Consider the following 22,161-nt stretch of genomic DNA (forward strand, 5'->3'; position numbering starts at 1 on the left):
TTTCTGATGATAAAGAATAATGTTTGCATTAGTTGGAAACTTGCACAGCTTAGCCAAAAAACGGAGGTTTTTAGCTGAAGTTCTGAGGCCTGCTGTGACCCATGGTTTTCCATTTTTCATTTTAAGCCTCTTTTTAGGAAAACACTGATTGATCTTGTCACATAGCACATGAAATAACAAAGTAAACGGGTCAGGAGCCATTTCAACTGCATTCCAATTAACCAAAGCTGCAGTAGAAGAAAAAGCATTAAAATTTGCTCTGCTGAAAATTCTTCCTATATAATGAGATGAAGGAAATACAGTGTTGCATGGAATCCTAGCGAGAATGGCTTCATGGGCAGAAATACCAGATGAGAGTACTCTACATGACACATCATTTAAATTTGTACACAAATAATCAATAGTAGTTGCAGATGAGGATGTTATATGTGTGGGTGAAAGAACATGCATCTTCAAGTCATAAGATTCCAATATACTTAAAAGGGATGTATGATATGATGGCAAGCTTACATCAGTGAAGTTAATATTAAAGTCACCAGCCAATATAACTATGGAGTGTAGAGACAATTGGGATAATAGAGAATCAAGTTTGTCCAGGAACATACCAATATCTCCTGTGGGTGGTCTATAAACACAAAGAACATATAAATTAAATAGCTTACAAAAACAAAGGGAGAATTCAAAAACCTTCTCCAACAGAAAGCTATCATACTTATTAATTTTACAGAAAAAAGCTTCAATTGTTTGTTTAACTAAAATAGCTGTTCCTGCATGTATGGAGTGTTGCCGACAAAAAATTGATATAGGAATATAATCAGATATTAAGAAACATTCGTTAGGCTTTAACCAGTGCTCAGTTAGTAATACAATATCAGGAAAATCACATGAATCAAGTAAATTATTTCAAATATATAAATATAATAAAACAAAATAACAAAATAAATATATCACTTCAATATATTATTTTTTTAAAGTTTGGAGCCCGATATTTTCGAAATGGTTTAATAAAACATAGTTAAACTATATATATTTGAAATCAGAAAATTCGGCTCTTTTTAAATATGAAGTCATATACAGGGCGTTCCATATAAAAAAACTGATCATCTATCAAAATTTGACGTTTCTAAAAGAAAAAAAAAAATTTTGACATCGGATTCAAAAATTTAAAGTAAAACCCCAAAAGTTTTGTATTAAAATTTTTTTTTTACTTTTCGCATTACCCCTGTAGGGGTGGGGTCAATATATGGGGAAAGACCCTGTACATGATATCATCACAACAATTGTTCAAAATGTCAATATCAATGTTTAAAAATTTTATAGCTGATGATTTTTAACATCAGCAACATTGGTCTGTCAACATATGGACAGGCATTGTTGATGATTTTCTGTACAAGTACCTAAGGATTGGGCTCAGCGGTTTGGGCACCAAGTTTGGAAATTTGATCCCATAGTTCTGAAACACCCTGTATATAATAAAACATAACACTTTTTTCTCTTGTAATAGGTGCTCGCAGATATTTCTTGTCAGTATACAAGACATGAAGATAGAAGGGGTAGAAAAGGTTCTTAAGAGTTTAAATGAGGATGTGCACAATTGCCGAATTAATAAAGATTTATAATTAACTTCGTTTTATTCAATAAAGTAATTTATTAGTAGTGTGTGACTGTCAGCAGGGAATAAAATCACAAAATACATGAAAAAAAATCATTCAATTAAGGAAAGTTGAAATCAAAAATAGGGCTTCACTCACCTTTTCTGGCTTTGCAAAACTAATGCTGTGTAGATTTTAATACCACAATTTGATACGCCTTTGAAACTAAGAATTAGAAAACTATTGGGTGATTTTCAAAATAATTACAAGCTGTAACTTAAAGAAAACATAACATAACATAACAAATACCTGTCATTTGTTTTTATTTGAATTTTTCCATTTTCATTTTTCCACGAGTTTTGACGTTTTGACTATTGACACAAAGTAGATATTGCAGGCTAAGGGTGCTTTCACAGTTTCGCCGAGCGGTGTGAAGTTAGCTTGCGGTTCAGTGGCATTTTCGATACACAATTTTAAATCTAATACAGTTGTTTATTTCATTTCTTTTTGCATATTGGTATTATAATATAAATTTATGTTAGTATTTATTATACAGGGAAACAATTTCAAAACTTACAATGGCTATATCTGAGGAAACGGAAAAAAAATCGCTGAAAACACTTCTATAACAGTGTAGCGTTTTTACCGTTCGTTTAGGTGTCAATTAAAACGCTAGATGCACAAATATAGAAACTAGAAACATAGATGATTCCCAAATGATGGGAACAGCTGGCATTTTCGCGGCGGTTTAGATCATTACACTCCCACTACCTAAGCTCAATCAACATGATCTCAAAGATGGTGGATGTCCATATAGGCAGAAGGTCCCCCTTTAGCAATAGAAGCTCCTGTATAAGCATTCCATGCTTTTCTCCAAAAAACAATGATGAGAAGTATAACAGCAGATCAGAACATGCACGCCTGTACACAAGTTCTAACGTGGGTCGAATCATCATCCAGTCCAAGTTAGAGAGTCCACTTTTCAGGTCATTGTCAGGCTTCCTAGGCCCTCGGCAAGCAACTCCTCCTTTAGAGAATACAAAGCATTTTAATGATCAATCATCTTTTCTTGATGAGCTTCATCTTTTACTTGATTCATGTGATTTTCCTGATATTGTATTACTAACTGAGCACTGGTTAAAGCCTAACGAATGTTTCTTAATATCTGATTATATTCCTATGTCAATTTTTTATCGCCAACACTCCATACATGGAGGAACAGCTATTTTAGTTAAACAAACAATTGAAGCTTTTTTCTGTAAAATTAATAAGTATGATAGCTTTCTGTTGGAGAAGGTTTTTGAATTCTCCCTTTGTTTTTGTAAGCGATTTAATTTATATGTTCTTTGTGTTTATAGACCACCCACAGGAGATATTGGTATGTTCCTGGACAAACTTGATTCTCTATTATCCCAATTGTCTATACACTCCATAGTTATATTGGCTGGTGACTTTAATATTAACTTAACTGATGTAAGCGTGCTATCATATCATACTTTTATCATACTCCCTTTTAAGTATATTGGAATCTTATGCCTTAAAGATGCATGTTCTTTCACCCACACGTATAACATACTCATCTGCAACTACTATTGATTATTTGTGTACAAATTTAAATGATGTGTCATGTAGAGTACTCTTATCTAGTATTTCTGACCATGAAGCCAGTCTCGCTGGGATTCCATGCAACACTGTATTTGCTTCATCTCATTATGTAGGAAGAATTTTCAGCAGAGCAAATTTTAATGCTTTTTCTTCTACTACAGCTTTGGTTAATTGGAATGCAGTTAAAATGACTCCTGACCCGTTTACTTTGTTATTTCATGTGCTATGTGACAAGATCAATCAGTGTTTTCCTAAAAAGAGGCTTAAAATGACAAATTGAAAACCATGGGTCACAGCAGGCCTCAGAACTTTAGCTAAAAACCTCCGTTTTTTGGCTAAGTTGTGCAAGTTTACAACTAATGCAAACATTATTCTTTATCATCAGAAATATCGTAGTCTATACAGAAAGACGATAAAAGCAGCAAAGTTAAATATTATAGTGACCGCTTGAATATGTCCTCAAATAGGTAGAGAGAATGTTGGTCAATTATAAATGACTTCAGGCCTTCTCACAAGAAAGTTTCAGAATCAGAAGTAAGACCAAATAGTTTAAATGATTATTACTGTAATATTTCTCATTTATTGCTGAAGGATGTGAATACTAATATTGATCCTTTGCATTATATTCAACAAGTGTCAGTTCAAAATTCTTTTTTCTTTTATCCTGTTAGCCTTACTGATGTTAGAGATGCAATTAAAAGCTTAAAAACCATAAATCAGCTATAGCTGATGAGATATCATAAAAATTAGTACTCCTTTTGCCTGACAGCATTGAATGTCTTAACTTCTGCCATAAACAATTCCTTTTATAATGGCATCTTTCCAGCATGTTTGAAGGAGGCAGTGGTTATCCCTCTTTATAAGGGTGGAGATTTGAGTGAGCCTTGTAATTTCCGTCCAATTTCTATATTATCTACCCTCTCCAAGATAGTTAAAAAACTTGCAAAAATCATAATTTTGTCTTTTTTGCAACACAATTGCATTTTATCTGCAAATCAGTTTGGATTTCAAACGGGAAAAGGAACTAATGACGCTGTTTTCGGCTTTTTGGAGAGTGTCTATGTCTCCTTAAATTCTGGAGAGTCCGCGGTGGCAGTGTTTTGCGATTTATCCAAGGCATTTGATTGTGTAGATCATGGAATACTGCTGTCTAAGCTCAATAATTATGGTTTTAGATGTGTGGCATTGCAATGGCTGGAATCCTATCTGTCTAATCGTACCCAAAGAGTCCGAGATCCGATTTCAGATCCCTTAAAACTGGAGTACCTCAGGGTTCAGTGTTAGGACCACTCGAAACATTCATCCATTATCCCAAAGATGCTGGTCATACACTTTTAAAAAAGGTAAAAAACACGAAATCTACAGCATCACAAATACATTTAATAAAATAACGAAGGTTACATGTTTCGCTCGACTAGAGCATCATCAGACCTAAACAATAATTAAAATTGTGTAACCCGAAAAAAGGAGAAATCAACAAAAACTTACCATAACATACACAAAACATTGATTACAATAAAGTGGCACTATCTATGTACAAAGAACTCAACTAAACAATCAAATCACTTTATACATTTTAGAAATCTAACTATCATTTAAGAGTCTAGAACTACTTGAGGTTATTAAAAACTAGGTGGCCATCAAAATCAAACCTTTCATTAACACAGGACAGATCTGGGCTTTTAAAAGCCTTACCAATCTTCACTGTCTCTAGGACCACTAATATTTTGTAAATGATTTGGGTTCATTAAAACTGCAGGGCAAAGTGGTTCAGTTTGCTGATGATACCACCATTTTATGGAATCATAGAGATTCTGATAATGTTAGAGCCCAGGTTTTTAAGGATCTTAATATTTTATCGGAGTGGTGTGCTGCAAACAGGCTTGTATTATTAGGCTATGTAATGTGAGCAAAACCTTTATTATGCATTAATTACACCTTATTTATGCATGAAGTTGAAGCTTACTTCCTAGCTTAACCATACAAATCAGCTTGAGGTTAGATATTACAAAGAATTTTAAAATATATCTTAAATAATTGCATAGTTACAAAATATTAAGTTCTAACTGCCTATATGCACAACCGATTAACATTACAACGTTTGATAACCACACAGACTTATGAAATTTACAATAAGTTAAAGAATAGATATTTAACAACACTCTAGGCTAACAGAGATCAGTAATATAACTGCTTATCTTTCGTCTAAATATAGAAGGTGAAATATACTTTAACTCAGGAGGAATTTTATTATATTGCAGATGAATACAGTAACTAAAGCTCCCCTCAAATAAAACAGTTTTATGAAGAGGAGGTGTAATAAAATGCCTATTTCTTAAGTCCAAAACATGAGCGACTATGTAGTAACCTCCTTTCACTCATATTTAGCCATCTCATCAAGCGTAACTTTCTACATCAACCCATTTACTAAAGCGTCGGCGATAGTAGAGGCTTTCTGGTTAATCCTTAAAAACATTCGTATTCTAACATTATTCTTGAACTCGTATTCTTATTTTTACTTTAAGAGGCAAAACGTTACTATTAGCATTATTATCTTTGATTTTTATTTTGGTACTATTTACATATGAAATAGCATTTATCTCCAACAATGTCGTACAGCACAACCAAACGTATGGAAATTATTATTGTTTATGCTAAAGACAATCAGTGTTTAATAATAATAGCTCAAGTATTTAACCGGAGCATCCAGAGAGAAATATAATTCACCTGTCATTCGCCAACTATAGTGGCAAAATTTCAAAGATTTAATTTCCACCGGATTGTCCCGCAAATTTGTGAAGAAAACACGTAAATTTTATAAATTTCATTCCTATATGCAAATTCCTTATGAACTTGGTGACAGTGACCACGACTGAATATATAAATTTCGGGTAATTGTAACAGCTAGAATTACTGCACAACCTCAGCTCGTCAAAAATATTGGCTCAAGTGATATAGTTCAGTTCAGAGATCTATTAGAATATTTGATGGACCGCAAATAGTCCGTGTGCCGGTGTTGCTTGTATTGTCACATGACGTGCATGTTTAAATCGCAAAATTTTATGTGGAAAGAGTCATAAAGTAATATTCTAAGCGATATTTAATCATTTCATTAAATAAATAAATGTTTTAAGCATTTTTTAAAGAATTTATACATTTGATTCGTAAAATGTGACTACATGCGCCCACGTATTATTTTGTTAAACGCCTGACCTTAGTCACAGCCACTCAAGCGTGAAAAGTTGCACAGGTCTGGCCTTAAAATTTATTTGTATTTAAAACTTTATTATTCGGGATTTTTGGGTTTAGTTTTATTAAGTTAGAAATTCAGGATAGTTGATAGCAAGATAATATTTAATTTAAATATAAAATTTAAGTACGTTAAATGAGTTTAACCAAAAATTTTAATTTCATAAGTTTAGTTTTTAGCGCCATCAGTCCCTTATAACAAGTCAAGTCTCTTTGCCTTGCAATATGTCAAGTTGGAATAATGTATTGACTACTGTTAACCCACTGCATAGCTTTCATCAAATAGTATTAAAAAATTTTAACACTGCTTTTCCTGTTGTCAATATTAAGAAACGAAATAGAAAACCTTGATATACTAAGGGTTTACGAGTATCTGGGAAAAAATATGCGCTCCCTTTTTTACAATAGGAAATACGCTATGAACAATGCAACATTTTTAAATTATTATAACAGATACCGCAAGATTTACAGAAACTCAATCAGAATGGCTAAGTGGACCTACTTTCAAAGGAGGATAAATAATTCCTCCAACAGAGGAAACGAGTCTTGGAAGATTTTAAATAAGCTTAGGGGTAAAAATAATGTCTTGGTTATTCCAAGTACCTTAGATTCCAATGTCCTCAATTCCTTCTACTGTGATATTGCTAGTAACCTTGCAGCCAATCTCTCACAAAAAATAGATCCCAGGAGCTATCTCAGCAATGTGGTAGTAGCCGAATCTCTCTTTTTTGCCCCCACAAGTGTAGAAGAGCTTAAACAGTTAATGGTTAATATTAAGAATAAGAGTTCATCAGGTCGGGATGGGCTTTCTCTTAAAATATTTTCTGCTTTACCTCTTGTTGCTTTGCAAGTCTTGGCCGAGTCAATTAACTTTTCATTTATGTCTGGAGTTTTCCCAGAGTGCTTAAAAAGAGCAATGATTGTTCCTCTTTACAAGGGTGGCGATCGCGACTGTCCTTCTAACTTTAGACCTATAGCGTTATTGCCTACTTTAGCCAAGATAGTGGAACGGCTCGTTAAGGTGAGGATGGTTTCATTTTTAAATAGGTTTGGCCTATTGAGTCTTCAGCAGTTTGGCTTTCGTGAGTCTGTGAGCACAAATAATGCTATCTTTAGCTTTCTAAAGCACCTGTACAACCGACCCAATGTTGGTGAAGTTGCAGCAGCGGTATTCTGTGACTTGTCCAAGGCATTTGACTGCATGAGTCACAGAGTGCTGCTAATGAAACTGGAGCTCTATGGTTTCAGAGGAACTGCCCTTGAGTGGTTTCGTTCCTGCTTATCAAATCATGTCCAGGCTGTCAAATTTAATGATGGTATCTCTAAGGAACTTAATATAAATGTGGGTGTTCCGCAAGGATCAGTACTTGGTCCTTTACTTTTTCTCATTTATGTAAACGATCTGCCACAACTGCAGGTAACTGGCAAATTTACATTGTTTGCCGATGATACCACCATCCTCTGGCACGACTCTAATGTTTCTCAAATGGAGACCAATATACGTGCAGATTTGTTAAAAATAAAAGACTGGTGTGATGCAAATTTTTTGACATTTAATGTTTCCAAAACAAATATCCTTAATTTTAAATGTAATACAAATGATATATATGTTTAAATAATAAAGCCATCAACATGCCACCGTTCAGTAAGTTTTTGGGTCTTTCCATAGACAAGTTCCTTAAATTTGAAGACCATATTGTGAATGTATGTAGAAAAGTCTCATCAGGCTGCTACGCCCTAAGGGTTATTGCCACCAGTCTTAATTTCTCCATCGCCAGATCTGCATACTTCGCGATTATTGAGTCGCACCTTCGATATGGAATTTGCTTTTGGGATTCATGTTCAAATTCACTTTTTAGTTCAGTGTTTGTACTCCAGAAAAGGGCCATTAGATATCTATGTGGAGCCAAGCCTCGTGACTCATGTCGCCCGTTTTTTGTAAGTCATAATATTTTAACCCTGTGTTGTATCTTTATTTTGGAAACAGTTTGCTTAGTTTTTAGAAAATGTAAACAGGAACTCCACTTGGGAAGCCACTATAATACGCGACAAAATTATTTGTTAAGGCTACCCATTCCTCATTTTGAACTTGTCCGTAGCTCTATCATATATGGAGTTAAAAAGCTGTTTAATAAACTTCCATTAGAAATAAGACAACTTAAGGCTGAAAAAAGCCTACGTACAAGGACGAAAATATTTCTTGCTAGTAAAGCGTACTATAGTTTAAGTGAATTTTTTAATGATTAGCATTTAAGTATTTTTCAAAGTTTTATATAATTTTATTTTATTTTAAATTAGTTTCTCGTTTTTATTCCTTTAATGTAAAGTCTATTGGCTTTGTCTACAATTTCTATGTTTATATTGACAATAAAGCATTTTTGAGTTTGAGTTTGAATAGCCCTATAGCTCAGACCAGATTTTCGATGCCAACAATAAAAACCAAAGAAAGAAGTAGAAGATGAAATTTTGTGGTTAGGTTAGAACACTGTGTTAACGAACGGCAATTTTAAACTTTTTTAGGAAATAAAATGATTTGATTCTCTAATTTACTGTTCAACACTTTTTTAACTCTTGGTAATTGTGGTTGTTGGTATTTTTATTTTATGATTATAATTTAACGTATCCTACTGTAACATTTAGTGCGATGTTATTGTTTCTGTTTTCTTCCTGTTTATAAAGGTAAGCTTTGTTGATTTTTGTATTTTTAAGATGTCAGAATTCAAGTATATTTTTAAATTTGATATATTGAATTATACGTTTACGATTGCTATTTCAATTTTTTGATTTGTGCTTAATGCTGCAGTACAAAAGATTGAAACAGGTGTACTTGAGATCTTATTCTTAAATTATGGGGAATAGAGAAGGTAATAGAACAGTTTGTTGTTGTTTTTTGACACTGCCAATTTCACTTTCAAAAAGGCAACTGGTCTTTCTATAATTCTATTAGCAGTTCTACTCCCTAAAATTCAATAGTAAAGGTCTACAAAACATGATATTTTAAATAAAATGTTTTATTATTTTTTTGTTAATTTTGTGCCTAATTTTACAAGACTGTCAATTGTACCTGGGGTTTTATTATTAAACAATTTATTAAGTAAAAAGTAGTCATCCCTAGTTCTTCTCAACAAAAGACACTTTTGTTGTAAATAAAATAAAAAATTAAACACATTTTTTCATACACACATTTAATCAGGGCCCAGCCTAGGGTATTTGCGGCCCCTTCTGCAGTGATTTTTATAAAAAGTGTTTTAAAAAATGCTCTTACCAAAATACAATGTTTAAAAAAAAGGGTGTAATAAAAAAATCATATTGAATTAAATTCCAAACACACATATATTAATCAATATATCAATATTATCTATACAAAAAATATACATAAAAGCATATATTATTTACTTATATAAGTATTTCTATATTAATATGTAATTACATCGATATAAACACCTAAAGAAAATATATTTTAGTTACATACTAATTTAAAGAAATAAAAAAAAAGTAATTAGAACCCTGGTTTAAATGCTAACATTTACTTTTCTTGCCTTTTTATATGCAAATTCCCTAATTAGGTCGGTAACATCTAAATTAGAAACAATGTCTTCGTCAATACTTATTACTGATAAATTTGATATTCTTGATTGGCTCATTGTGGATCTTAAGTAGTTTTTTATTAATTTTAGTTTGGAAAATAAGCATTCCCCATGAGCTACAGTAACTGGCATTGTTAAAAATATTCTTAACGCTATGAATAAATTTGGAAATATGCCTTTCTTCGTTAGCACCTAGATATATTAATATTTCTTTGGGCGAGAAAATATTTCAATCATTAATGTAAATTGATAATATGTCGATTTCATTATAGAGGTCCAATACATTTATGTCCATATTTTTTGTTTCAGGGTCAGTTAATTTAGCTTCTAAATTCTTACAATAGGTCATTATTTCGGGTTTGGAAAATGCTTTCAAATTGTTTAAAAAACCAAATAATTCAATATGTTTTTGTAAATCATGAAATCTCTCATCCAATTTTAAGGTTGAAATATAGAGAATATAAAAAAAAAAATTACTTTAAAATTTATTTCTGGAGATTGGATTGGCTCATCCTTGTGTTCATAATCAAAAAACGTTTTTTTTTTCCTTGGTCTTATTGAGTGAATGGCTGGAAAGGAAATTTCGGCGTCTACTTCTTCCGCCTAAAAACCCGTTTTCCGATCTCATTTGTGTCAAAAATAATTTGATTTCTTTTAGCATCTGTACAGTTTCTGGTAAAATAACATTAGACTTTTGCAGTGTTTTGTTTGCTATATTAATTTTTGCGAAAATGTACCAAATAACTAATGAACAAATAAATTTAAATGATTTTATTTTATTTATTAAGGACATTGCAATATTCTTTGTTTCATTATCTCTGCTTTCATCATTAAAAAGCGTGAACAGAGCATCATACACTTTTTCTAACTCAAATCTAAGAGTTTTTATTGCCTCAATACGGCTTTCCCAGAGGGTATCCGATAAGAGCTTTAGTGTTAGCCTGGACAGCTCTTTTAAGAGAGCATTCCATCTTTAAGTTGAGGCCAGAAAAAAAACCTATATTTCCTGAATAATGCTAAAAAATTGTTACTTCTAGAGAGCTTTTTGCTGCACAGGGTACAAAAAAGGCTCTAGGATTAATATTTAAAATTTTTTTTTGTAGGTTATTGTGCTTGCCTTTCATGTTTGCTCCGTTGTCATAGCCCTGACCTCTCATATCGGCAATATCAATATCCAGTTCTTTTAAATAATTTAATAAAAAATCTGTTAACCCCTGACCAGTAGTGTTCGTAACTTTACAAAATCCTAAAAAATGTTCTCGAATTTCTATACTTTTAGAACAATCATCAATAAAAACGAATCTAACAATAATGGTAATTTGTTCATGGTGACTAACGTTACAGTCAAGAATGATTGAGAAATATTTGCATAATTTTAAACATTCAACAACATTTTTTACTTTTTCTCCTATTAAAAAAATCAATTCATTTTGTATTTTATCTCCCAAATAATGCAGCATTTTGTTCCCATCTTTTTGGACTCTATCAATATGTTCGGCCATTACAGAATCAAATTTTGCAATCGTCTCAATTAATTTAAGAAAATTACCGTTACCCTTATCAAATAGTTTTTGACTATTACCCCTAAAAGCTAAATTTTGTCCAGCTAAAAACTGGATAACAGATATTATTCTCTCTAAAATCAAAGTCCATCGTTTTTTTCCATTTGAAATAAATTTTGATTGATAGAGTCCACAGTTAAACCTTTTTTTATTGATTTTTTTAATTCAAGCTATTTCCTAACACTTTCAAAATGCCCCTTACTGGTTTTATGTCTTTCTAAAGTCCGAGATAAATGTCGCCAGTCACTATAGCCATTCCCCTCATTAAAACTATTATCAGAAACTTTAAATAATTTACAAGGAAAACAGTACACTGAATCTTTGAGTAAATAAGCCAGGTTCTAGGAACTTTTTCATTGTTAGTTAATTTTTTTTCAAAGTAAGCAGCGCTAAAACATCTATTTAAATTATTAATGGGGTAATTAATATTTTTAATTTGAACAGGTCCTATTCCTAAAATCAATAATCTAATATTATCCGTTAATATTTCTGGCCAATATGCTGGATCTTTAAATCGTTCTTCATTTACCTGAATAGCTTTAATGCCCTCAGTTTGCGTATTTGCTGGCGTATTCGTCGAGTGATCATCTTGTTTTAGTTCATCTCCTGATGGTTGTTGATCTCCATCATTTGGTTGTTCTACATCGGCATCGACTTCAGTTGACGTCAAAGGTTGAACATCCGGCCTTTGGCTTGTTGAAGGTTGAGGTTGTGCCGGTTGTGGGTTCGTTGATGACGCAAAAAACTTTTTTAACGAACCTGCTAACCGCCTGTCATCTTCCTCCTTTTCTAGCTTCCTTTTTCGGTATTGGGAACCAGAAAGCCTCTTTCGACCATCAGCCATTTAAATCAACAAATATTTTTTTTAGAATTGGCACAAAAATCAGACATTACCTTTTTCAATGAAAAATTGCTTAAGGCATGAAGTTCTAAATATTTGGAAGATATTAATAAAATATTTTAAACTTACCGTTAACAAGACAAACACAATTTTTATATAAAATGTATTAAAAATAAACACTAATCGACAAGCCGCTTTAAAACTCGCAAATTAAAATAAATTAAAAACAAAAGGGTGGGAATTTCTAAACATTACACCCCCGCTTATTTCTGCCATAATAAATTTTGTGTCATCTTTAAAAAGAAAATAATTTGTTGTTTGTTTTTATTTTTTCCCGCACTTATTTTAATATTTATTACTGTTCCAAATTTATGACGTATAAAGGGCTAATTGGTGACATCATGTATCTTAAGACGGTTATAACTATAACCGCTTGGACGTGTTTGGTTAATACCATTTAAGAACGGTAATTACCGACAGACCGCTTGGAATCGGTTTAAGTTTCTCCTTGTTCATGGTTTGATTCATGTTTGCCTCTACCCAGTTCTTATTGTGTCCCATATACATAAAAGCAGACTTACTAGGATTTATCTTCAAACCATTATTTATTGAATACTGATAAATGAATTCCAACCCGCTGTTAAATTTTTCATTCTTTCGTTTGCACTAGACTTCAAAAAACTGTCGTAAACCTGGGTATCATCGGCATATTGATGGATATTATTCTTGATAACAATTTTATGTATGTCCACCGTAAATATAACAAAAAGTAGAGGTCCTAGTATGGAGCACTGTGGAACCCCACTCTTTGAATTCACGTGGATTCGACAAACGATCCTGCACAAGTACCCTCTGAGTTCTTCCTGATAAGTAATTTCTAAAAAAAATCAACCACACTCTTACTAAAACCGTAATAGCCCAATTTTGCACACAATAGCTCGGGATTGAGTACATCAAAAGCTTTACTGTAGCCTAAAAATATTAATGCCGATGTCTTTCCTATATCTATCTCCCAACAATGTCATCGAGTACTTACATCGGTTCATTAAAACTGCAGGGCAAAGTGGTTCAGTTTGCTGATGATACCACCATTTTATGGAATCATAGAGATTCTGATAATGTTAGAGCCCAGGTTTTCAAGGATCTTAAGATTTTATCGGAGTTGTGTGCTGAAAACAGGCTTGTATTTAATGTGGGCAAAACCTTTATTATGGGATTTAAGTGTGACGTTCAGGGCCTTATGTTTAGTGAAAACTCCCCCTTGCAAAACAAAGAAAGCTGTAAGTTCCTTGGTATTACCATTGATGGTCGCCTTCGCTTCGAAGATCATATCCTAAATCTTGCATCAAAATTATCCTCTGGATGCTTTGCAGTAAGAATGGCGGGGCATGAGCTGGGAGGGGTAGTTGCACGTTCAGTGTACTTTTCTCTTATTGAGTCCCACCTTCGTTATGGCTTGCCTTTTTGGGGTTTAAGCAACAAGGGATTATTAAACATAATTTTTGTGATTCAAAAAAAGGCAGTTAGATACCTATGTTCCGCTGGGTTAAGAGAAACAGCTACTCTTATTCATAAATGTCCTAAACCTCTCTCTAACACTGGTCATATGACTCGCCAGGTTAACGATTTTCCCTTACCAATCCCTACATCCTCCCTCACGAAGAACTCACTTATATACCTCAGCAAAAAAATTTACAACCATGTTCCTCTATGTATCAGACAAATTTTAGAAGTTAAGAGATTCAAAAAGGAATTAAAATCACTTTTATTATCCAGGGCATATTATAGCCTTGACGATTTTTTTAATGATACCTTTTAACCTGTGCTCTGACATCATTTTAGTGTTTTAGTTTTGTTTCCTGTTAAATAATGTAATTTACTTCTTCTAAATTCTGTTTTATTGACAGCTTTACTTATTTTTTAATGAAATTTATCAAAAAGATGCTTTTTTTTCTCAATCTGTTTTGTTATGATTAATTTTGGTAATGTGTGTAAATTTTATGGTAAAGTGTTTTAGATGTTATGTTTGTTTGAAATTTGAAATTTAAAGTTAATTTGGAATTTTTTAGTTTTTAGGATGCTTGTACACAAGATTTTGTTGTCTTACTTACTGATTTTTTATTGCCGGTGACTGGCTCTCGACACACTCCGTATGAATGTGTCTTTTCAGTACCTTCTGAAGACTTCTGCGGGACCGGATGGCATTATCAGCCCAGCTTGCTACTTCGTGAATGTGTATGTACTCTGTCGAAGCCTATTTGCACTTTATTCAATCTGTCTTTAAAGTCGGGAGCATTTCCTTCTTTTTGGAAGAATTCGTATATTACGCCGATATTTAAGTCTGGTAATACTAGTGATGTCAGTAATTATCGGGGAGTTTGTATACAGTCAACCTTGCCTAAACTTTTGGATGCACTTGTAACCAAGCAATTGTCATGGCAATGTAAAAGCCTTATTATTAACAGTCAACGTGGTTTTCAAAAAGGTCGTTCCACTGTTACTAACTTAATATGTTATGAAGATTATCTGTTTAATGCTTTTGGTAAGGCTTTACAAGTTGATGCTGTTTATACGGATTTTTCGAAGGCGTTCGACAAAGTTAATCATGCGCTTCTACTGGCAAACCTCCAAGCTTTGGGTTTTGGATCAAATGTTATTTGTTGGCTAAGGGACTATCTACTGGGTAGATCGCAATGTATACGGCTTAATAACTTCTTATCTAGCAGCTTTTCTGTGCCATCTGGCGTTCCTCAGGGGTCACATGTGGGTCCGTTGCTTTTTACAATGTTTGTTAATGATATAGGATTATTTGAAAATTGTAAATTTATATTATTCGCTGATGATTTAAAATTGTTTTTGTCTATTGATTCTAATGTTCAATGTCAATTGTTACAGGATGATTTGCATAATCTCTATGAATGGTGCAACCTTAATGGTTTAGATTTAAATGTTCTGAAGTGTTATTCAATACCTATTGGAAGAATTCGCGATCTTACATTGGTTGATTATAGTATAGGTTCCACTATTTTAAAAAGGGTAACGGAAGTTAGGGATCTCGGAGTAATTTTCGATTCTAAGTTGACATTTTTGTCTCATGCTGAAAAGTTAGTTCAGAAAGCGTATAGAAATCTAGGATTTATAACTAGATGCAGTCAAGACTTCTCATGCTCTGTCTATAAAGTTCTGTACTGTTCGTTAGTCCGTTCTGGTTTGGAGTATGCTAGTCCCGTATGGTCTCCATTTTATAAATCGCATATTGAAAATATTAAGAAAGTCCAAAATTAATTCTTAAGAAATTGTTCTTTTAAACTTAAGGTTCCATTAGCTAATGGTCATACTGATTACAAGTCGGTTATGTCAGCTCTCTCTTCGGACCCACTTGAGTTAAGGCGTAATAATTCAGACTTGTGTTTTATTTTTAAATTAATATCTGGCATGACTGATTGTGATTATCTTTTAAATAGGCTGAATTTTCGGGCGCAAAAATTGACTAGACTGAAAAATGTAGAGATAGTAGTTCTTATGGACAGCATAATCCTATAACTAGAATGCAACGTTCTTTCGATAGAGATAGTCTTGACTTGCACGTTTCTTTTAGCAGTTTTAGGAGTTCTTAAATTAATTAGTGACTCGTTACTTTAACAGGTTTCTTTAAATTAATTTGTAACTTTGATTGATTTATGTCTTACTATTATCTAGCTTAAGTTGTATTAATATTAGTATCTTTTGTGTTATTTTATTTTTGTAAAATTGGTGGATACCGTTAAATAAATAAATAAGAGTTGGATACGTGCAGGTTTGATTGCATTTGTTATAAATTTCTACTAAGATGGAAATGATTACTGGACAATATAGTTTTATCATAACGAGGGAGAGCTGATCAGATCCCGAAGCATTAGACTTAATCTGGCATAAGGCCTTCTAGATATCACTATTTGAATACCGAATAAATTGAAATCTACTTGCAGTACATTTTGTTGTACGATACATTTTAAGTGTCTCTTTGTTGACTTTTGGGGATATTTTTTGCACTGAACTGAATCTAAAAAGGAATCGTTAATTTTTTGGAGATCTCTTAAAGAAGGAGGTAAATCAATATTTTTTTTTGTTTTTCTATAAACGTTCGTTTCGTTTAGGCTACTTCAAAGTTTCTTGCTCTCGCTTTCTTGCAGTCTTGGGTACTTCTACTTTTTTATACTTTGAAAAGAGTTTATTGCGATATTGCTTTAAAATTTTTAAAGTTTCTGTAAACCATGGAGCTTTGGCCTTTGTGTTTTGAACTGATATCGTTACAGTTAAATAACTCGTGCCAAGTTTGATTTAGAAGATCGGACTCAAAAATCTGTTGATCAATGTTCTTATAATTCGATACGTTACCATTTTAGGTAAAGTTTCAGGCACCTGAATGTTAAGATTGCAGTATATAAGTTCATGATGCATTTGATAGTGTATAACATCTCCGCCTACAAACTTTTTATTGGATGTTATAAAAACGTCAATTAGGCTTGCTTTATCGCCAAAATAACGCGTTGGGTTTGATACAAGTTGATGAAATTCAATGAAAAGTATCTACCAAGTTACTAATGCTATTATGACACAACAGATGTATGTTTAAATCTCCCATACATACTAATTCATCACAAAGAAGAATCATGTCGGCCACTGAGCTCTCTAATATATTAAGTGCTTGCAGTACATTAAAACGCTTAGGACGATAGAAAATTCCTACCCCCAAAGTGACATTATTAATTTTAGATGTTCTAAAGTTTCTTCTTGTGAAACGTTATCCAAAACATTTACAATTAAATTGCTACGTATGTACACAACAACATCACCTCCACGGCCCTGTCTATCCATTCTATGATATGTATATCCCTGAATAGAAATAGCAGTATCGGGTATGTTTGCAGTAAACAGCCTCTCGGATATTCCCAACATGTCCAGTTGTAATTCTAAAGTAATATTACGAATTGCGTCAATACTTGGCAGAAGTATTGACGCAAGTATATCAATAATATATAAACTATTATAAATTATTCATATTTTCCATTCTTTATAATGCCATTGTCAGAAATAAGTGTTTTTATCTAAAAAAAAAATAGCTGGCTGAGTCAAGTTTAAGTGGAATGGAAGATTACCATTAGATTCCTTGTTGAAAATTACTCCAATATCTGGGGAATATTCAGCTGTCCTGAGACTATTCTTACTTTTTAACCCATATATCAATACATACAATACAATATACATTATAAGTACTGAAGAAAATATGGAATGCTTATATACATCAGATGTTTGTCATTTGCTTCTCTTGAATCACTTTTTTTTTCTTTTTATTTCACTGTGTTAGTAATTTAATATCATCAATTATTTGATATTAATAAATAGGACGAAGTCCTCTCTTTGTAAAAATTATCGTTTTCCTTTAATATATAAAATTAATTTATTTATATTTTCAGATCGGTCCAGTGCTTCCTACTTTCAATAAACGAAATAAGTTTGTGTAAAATGGCCGATATTCGTGTGATGTTTGTCCTTCCTGATGAGGGCGATGACGAAACACAGAGCCCTCTGATGATGCAAGCTTTTGACTCCTGCAAGCAAATTATTAATAATACTTCATGGATAAAAGAATCAGAAATAGCGGACCTGACCCTTTCTAAAAAAGACTACTTGGTATATGAAAATCTTGACGGGAAAGACTTTAGTACACTTTTAGAGAAGAAGTGCGCTGTTCTCGGCCCACTTGCTATAAGTGTGTGTCTGATGGAAGGAAAACCCATCCCCAGTTTTCAATACCCATTTTTAAACGTCGCTATGTATGATTGTGTCGTAGCATGCACAAAAATAGTGAAAGCCGAAAAAGAAGAGATAAAGAGAAAAATACAACTTATGGGAGGTTTTTATGTACCGGATTTTTCAGAAGGGGTAACACATTTGGTAGTTGGTGCCTGTAGATCAGAAAAATATACAAATGCCGTAGCTCAAGGAACAAAATTAATGCTACCTGAATGGGTGCAATACTCATTTCAAGAGAGTATAAAAAGTAATTTTAATGCCACAGCACCCAAGATTCTGGAGAAATTTAAGTGTCCCGTTTTTCAGGGCTTGATTATCTGTAGTACTGGAATATCAAGCAGTAAAGATCGAGAAAAATTGGGTAAAATTATTGTTGCGAATGGGGGAGTTTTGGCCCAAAAGCTGGTTTTGTCTAAAACTGATTATCTGATATGTCATGGTGCTGGTGGTACTTCTAGTGATAAATATAAAGCTGCAAGAAGATGTTCCCAGATAACATGCGTCACTTTAGACTGGATCTATGACAGTATTAAAAAAGGTCATTTAGCTCCTGCGGATGAATATCGTCCCAAAGCCGTTACATCTACTCCAACCAAGGATTGTGAAAACGCTGATCCAAATTTTTCAACAATTAGTGAAATTGGAGGCTCTTCAATATTTCTCAAGCCTCAGATTGATGAAACTGTAAATGTTACTTGTATGACAACCAATGGCGACATGCGCGCCGCCGTTGGACACTCTAACAAAAGAAAAGCTGATGAAGATTTAGTAGACAAAATCGATATTAAAAAAGTGAAAAGTGCAGGCAGTTTTTTAGACGGTTGTTCTGTTTTTGTTGCTGGATTTAACCCCACTCAAAAAGAAAAATTAAATAAAATTATTAATATTAGCGGAGCAACGCGATATGATGTTTTATCGGAACGTGTCACTCATGTCATTGTCGGAGATCCCAATAGCCCTGAAGTAACTTCAATTAAAAGTAAGGGAGGTTATTGTTTGGTAACAGTCCAGTGGTTACTGAAGTCGGTTGAACAACAAGGTCCTGCTGACGAGTCTAAATTTTTAATCACAAAATGCGAAGAGCCTAAACGACTTGAAGTAGACTCACCTTTAAGCAAGCGCATGCTAAGTTTATTAAAAGAAAATACCGAGCAGGCATTTACAGAAGAAAATGATAGGGAGCACCCAGCGGAAGAAGATAAATTAACTCAGCAATATCTAAAAAAAAGTAAGCAAAATGTTAATGAAGAGGAGGACACGTTAGCAAGACTTCTGGGAGATCAGGAACTTGAACAGCCAGGAAACTCGAAGGACGAATTTGTGCTTAAAACACGTCCTTTACATCGTACCAAAGAGACTTCACCTAAGCCAGCAATAGATTTTAATCCACCAGATACTTCCACTCAGCTGAGTGAAGAAAGTACATTAGAGTGTCCGCCGATCTTTCAATCGCTGAAATTTGTATTAGATGACTTTGAGGAGGAAGATCTAATCACTTATATAAAACTTATTGAGTTTGCACATGGAACCGTTGTTGATAAGCAGTTTAAAGGTATATGTGACTATGCTATTGTTCCTATTGAAGGCACTTCTGTTAAAATGCCTCCTGCTAAAGAAATAGTCAATACATTTTGGCTTTTGCATTGCTTTCACCATAAAGAACTTCTTAAGGATTCAGATATTCCGTATTATTTTAGACCACTTGAGCCACCAACTTCTTCAACTGTTCTAAAGGGATGCGTAATTGCAGTGAGCGGATATAATAGCGAAGAAAGAGAATACCTTATATTGGTAATAAAACTTTTAGGTGGAATTTATCAAGACTTATTATCACGTAAATGCAATGAAGCACGAAATGTCTTAGCCACAACACATCTGGTTAGCTTAAGTCCTAGTGGAAAAAAATACGAAGCTGCTATAAAGTGGGGCCTACCTGTCGTTACGAAAGATTGGCTATTAGAATGTTTAAAGACAGACCACATCGTATCAGTGAACAGATTCGCTGTTTCAGCAGAAGATTCTAGTTCTGTAACGATTTGCGATAAATCTAAAGATGGTGACAAAAAGCAGCCTGGTACACCTAAAAACGAAAATATAAAATCTGCTGATTTAAAAAATCGTACACCAAAAACGCCTTTAAATAAAAAATTGAACATCTCGGACGAACGTTTCAGCCAAGTTACCCCGATTAATAAAATTTTACAAGATGCTATTAATAATAAAGTACTACCAACACCGCCTAGCCCAGAAACGTATTATCCCTGGAATCCCAAAACACCAGATACTCCTTTAGGGGCATTCATAAATGAAAATCCTTCCCCGGGTCTGAAAAAAGAAATGCATAGATATATAAATTCCTTCCCAGATTTTGTCCCCCCGAAAAGGCGAATGAGTACTCCACTTTCCGAGTTAAGAAGGCGGTTAGTTAATAAATGTTTGGGAATAGGCGAATCTAGCCAAGCTATTGATCCAGGAAATAAACCTCTGGAAACCCAAGATTTACCTGCTGAAGACAACAATAAAGATTTGCCATTAACTCCTAACCAAAAAAATATAGAGAATAAAGAAGTGCATAAAAAATTACAGGAGTTGCAAGAGAGAGTCCTAGCCAGCGGAAGTTCAAGTGCCTCAAGACGATCTAGCAAAATACATCATGCTTCTTCGAATTTGCCTAGTATCGAAAAAACTAATATCGAAGTCCAGTCGCAAGTTTGCACTGTGGGTTGGGATTATGAAGAAGAAAAGACACATTGTCCTAAAGATAAAATATTTATGTTGTCTGGTATGAGTTTTGATCAGAGGGAATTATTGGCATCCAATTTAAAAAAATTAGGCGCTTCGGTGTCCGAAGCTGCTAATTACGATCCAACTGCTACTCATTTGATCTGCGTTAAGCCTTCAAGAAATGAAAAGACGTTGGCCTGTATGGCTGCCGGGAAATGGATTTTACATGTCTCGTACGTTGAAAAATGTATGGCAGCAGGTCGGTTTATAGATGAAGAAGAATTCGAATTTGGGAATCCTAAAGCGAGAAATAATGTGCAGTTTGAAGAAAAGGATAATTGTATTCACTTATGGCGAAAAGAAATCAGTCGACGGGGCTACGGAGCGTTTAATGATATGCGAGCGATCGTAATGACCGACAGAAAAGCTGCGATTGCGAATGTTATTGAAGCCGGTGGAGGCTTAGTTGTAAATGTGGAACCACCATTTGAAGATTCAATTCATGCCACTCATTGTCTCTTGGATCCTAAAAATATTGATCTCTCTAAATATGAAGTTTTAGCCCAGCAAGGTATTAAGTGCGTGAATACACTTTATATACATAATTTCTTATTAAGAAATAAAATTGATGATAATATCATTCCGCAGTTTTTAAAATATTACTGATCAATGTTATTTAATTTAAAATAAATATTGTTATTTTTGTATTGTGTTTTTTTTTACACCGAATTTAACTAAAACCCTAAAAGTCTTACAATGGAACTGTTAATTATATAACTGTACTTGTTATACCTAACTGGTATTTTACATTTTTTTTTAACAATATTATGAATATAATATAAAATTCCTTAGAGGTTCCTTAAGTATAGAATATATTGGCCTACTTTGCTTTTAAATCTTCCTTTACCTTAATTATTACTCCAACAGATCAAATTAAAATGTTCAAATTAGGCTCCCAGAAATGGGTGCAAGAGAGGCAAATCTCTGACAAATTTATCAAAATCTCTTAAAGTTTTCTTGTATAATAATACAGTCAGTATAATTTTAATGCACGAAATGCCACAATAAATTAAGTTGCAAGAGGATAATCAAATTATTGTTATGTGTATTCACAAAAATAAAATAAGCCTGGAACTCCTTACCAGGATGCATAAGGAGTTAGAAGGTGATAAAGTAGAATCAAAGTGCCTAAAAACCATAAAAAA

The 22,161-nt window shown here is 33.4% G+C and overlaps 2 protein-coding genes across 3 annotated transcripts in view; one reads left to right on the forward strand and one right to left on the reverse strand.

The window, feature by feature from the left end:
- LOC126746630 (uncharacterized) overlaps positions 1-1,931 on the reverse strand; it is a 56,029-nt gene extending 54,098 nt beyond the window's left edge. The window contains exon 1 of the mRNA XM_050454961.1: positions 1,752-1,931. The gene's annotated coding sequence lies outside the window, so the exon portion shown is untranslated. The remainder of the gene's footprint in view (positions 1-1,751) is intronic.
- A 6,997-nt stretch (positions 1,932-8,928) lies between these two features.
- On the forward strand, positions 8,929-21,661 carry LOC126746330 (DNA topoisomerase 2-binding protein 1). 2 transcript variants are annotated; one of them, XM_050454531.1, is made up of 2 exons: positions 8,929-9,125; positions 17,893-21,661. In XM_050454531.1, the coding sequence occupies exon 2, from the start codon at positions 17,942-17,944 to the stop codon at positions 21,620-21,622; it is 3,681 nt and encodes a 1,226-aa protein (XP_050310488.1). In that variant the 5' UTR covers positions 8,929-9,125; positions 17,893-17,941; the 3' UTR covers positions 21,623-21,661. The 2 variants fall into 2 exon arrangements, with proteins under 2 accessions (XP_050310488.1, XP_050310489.1); XM_050454532.1 differs by lacking the exon at positions 8,929-9,125 and adding an exon at positions 9,184-9,310.
- The last annotated feature ends 500 nt before the right edge of the window (positions 21,662-22,161 follow it).

Source organism: Anthonomus grandis, chromosome 17 (assembly GCF_022605725.1).
Source record: "Anthonomus grandis grandis chromosome 17, icAntGran1.3, whole genome shotgun sequence".
In the NCBI taxonomy this organism is placed as follows: Eukaryota; Metazoa; Arthropoda; class Insecta; order Coleoptera; family Curculionidae; genus Anthonomus; species Anthonomus grandis.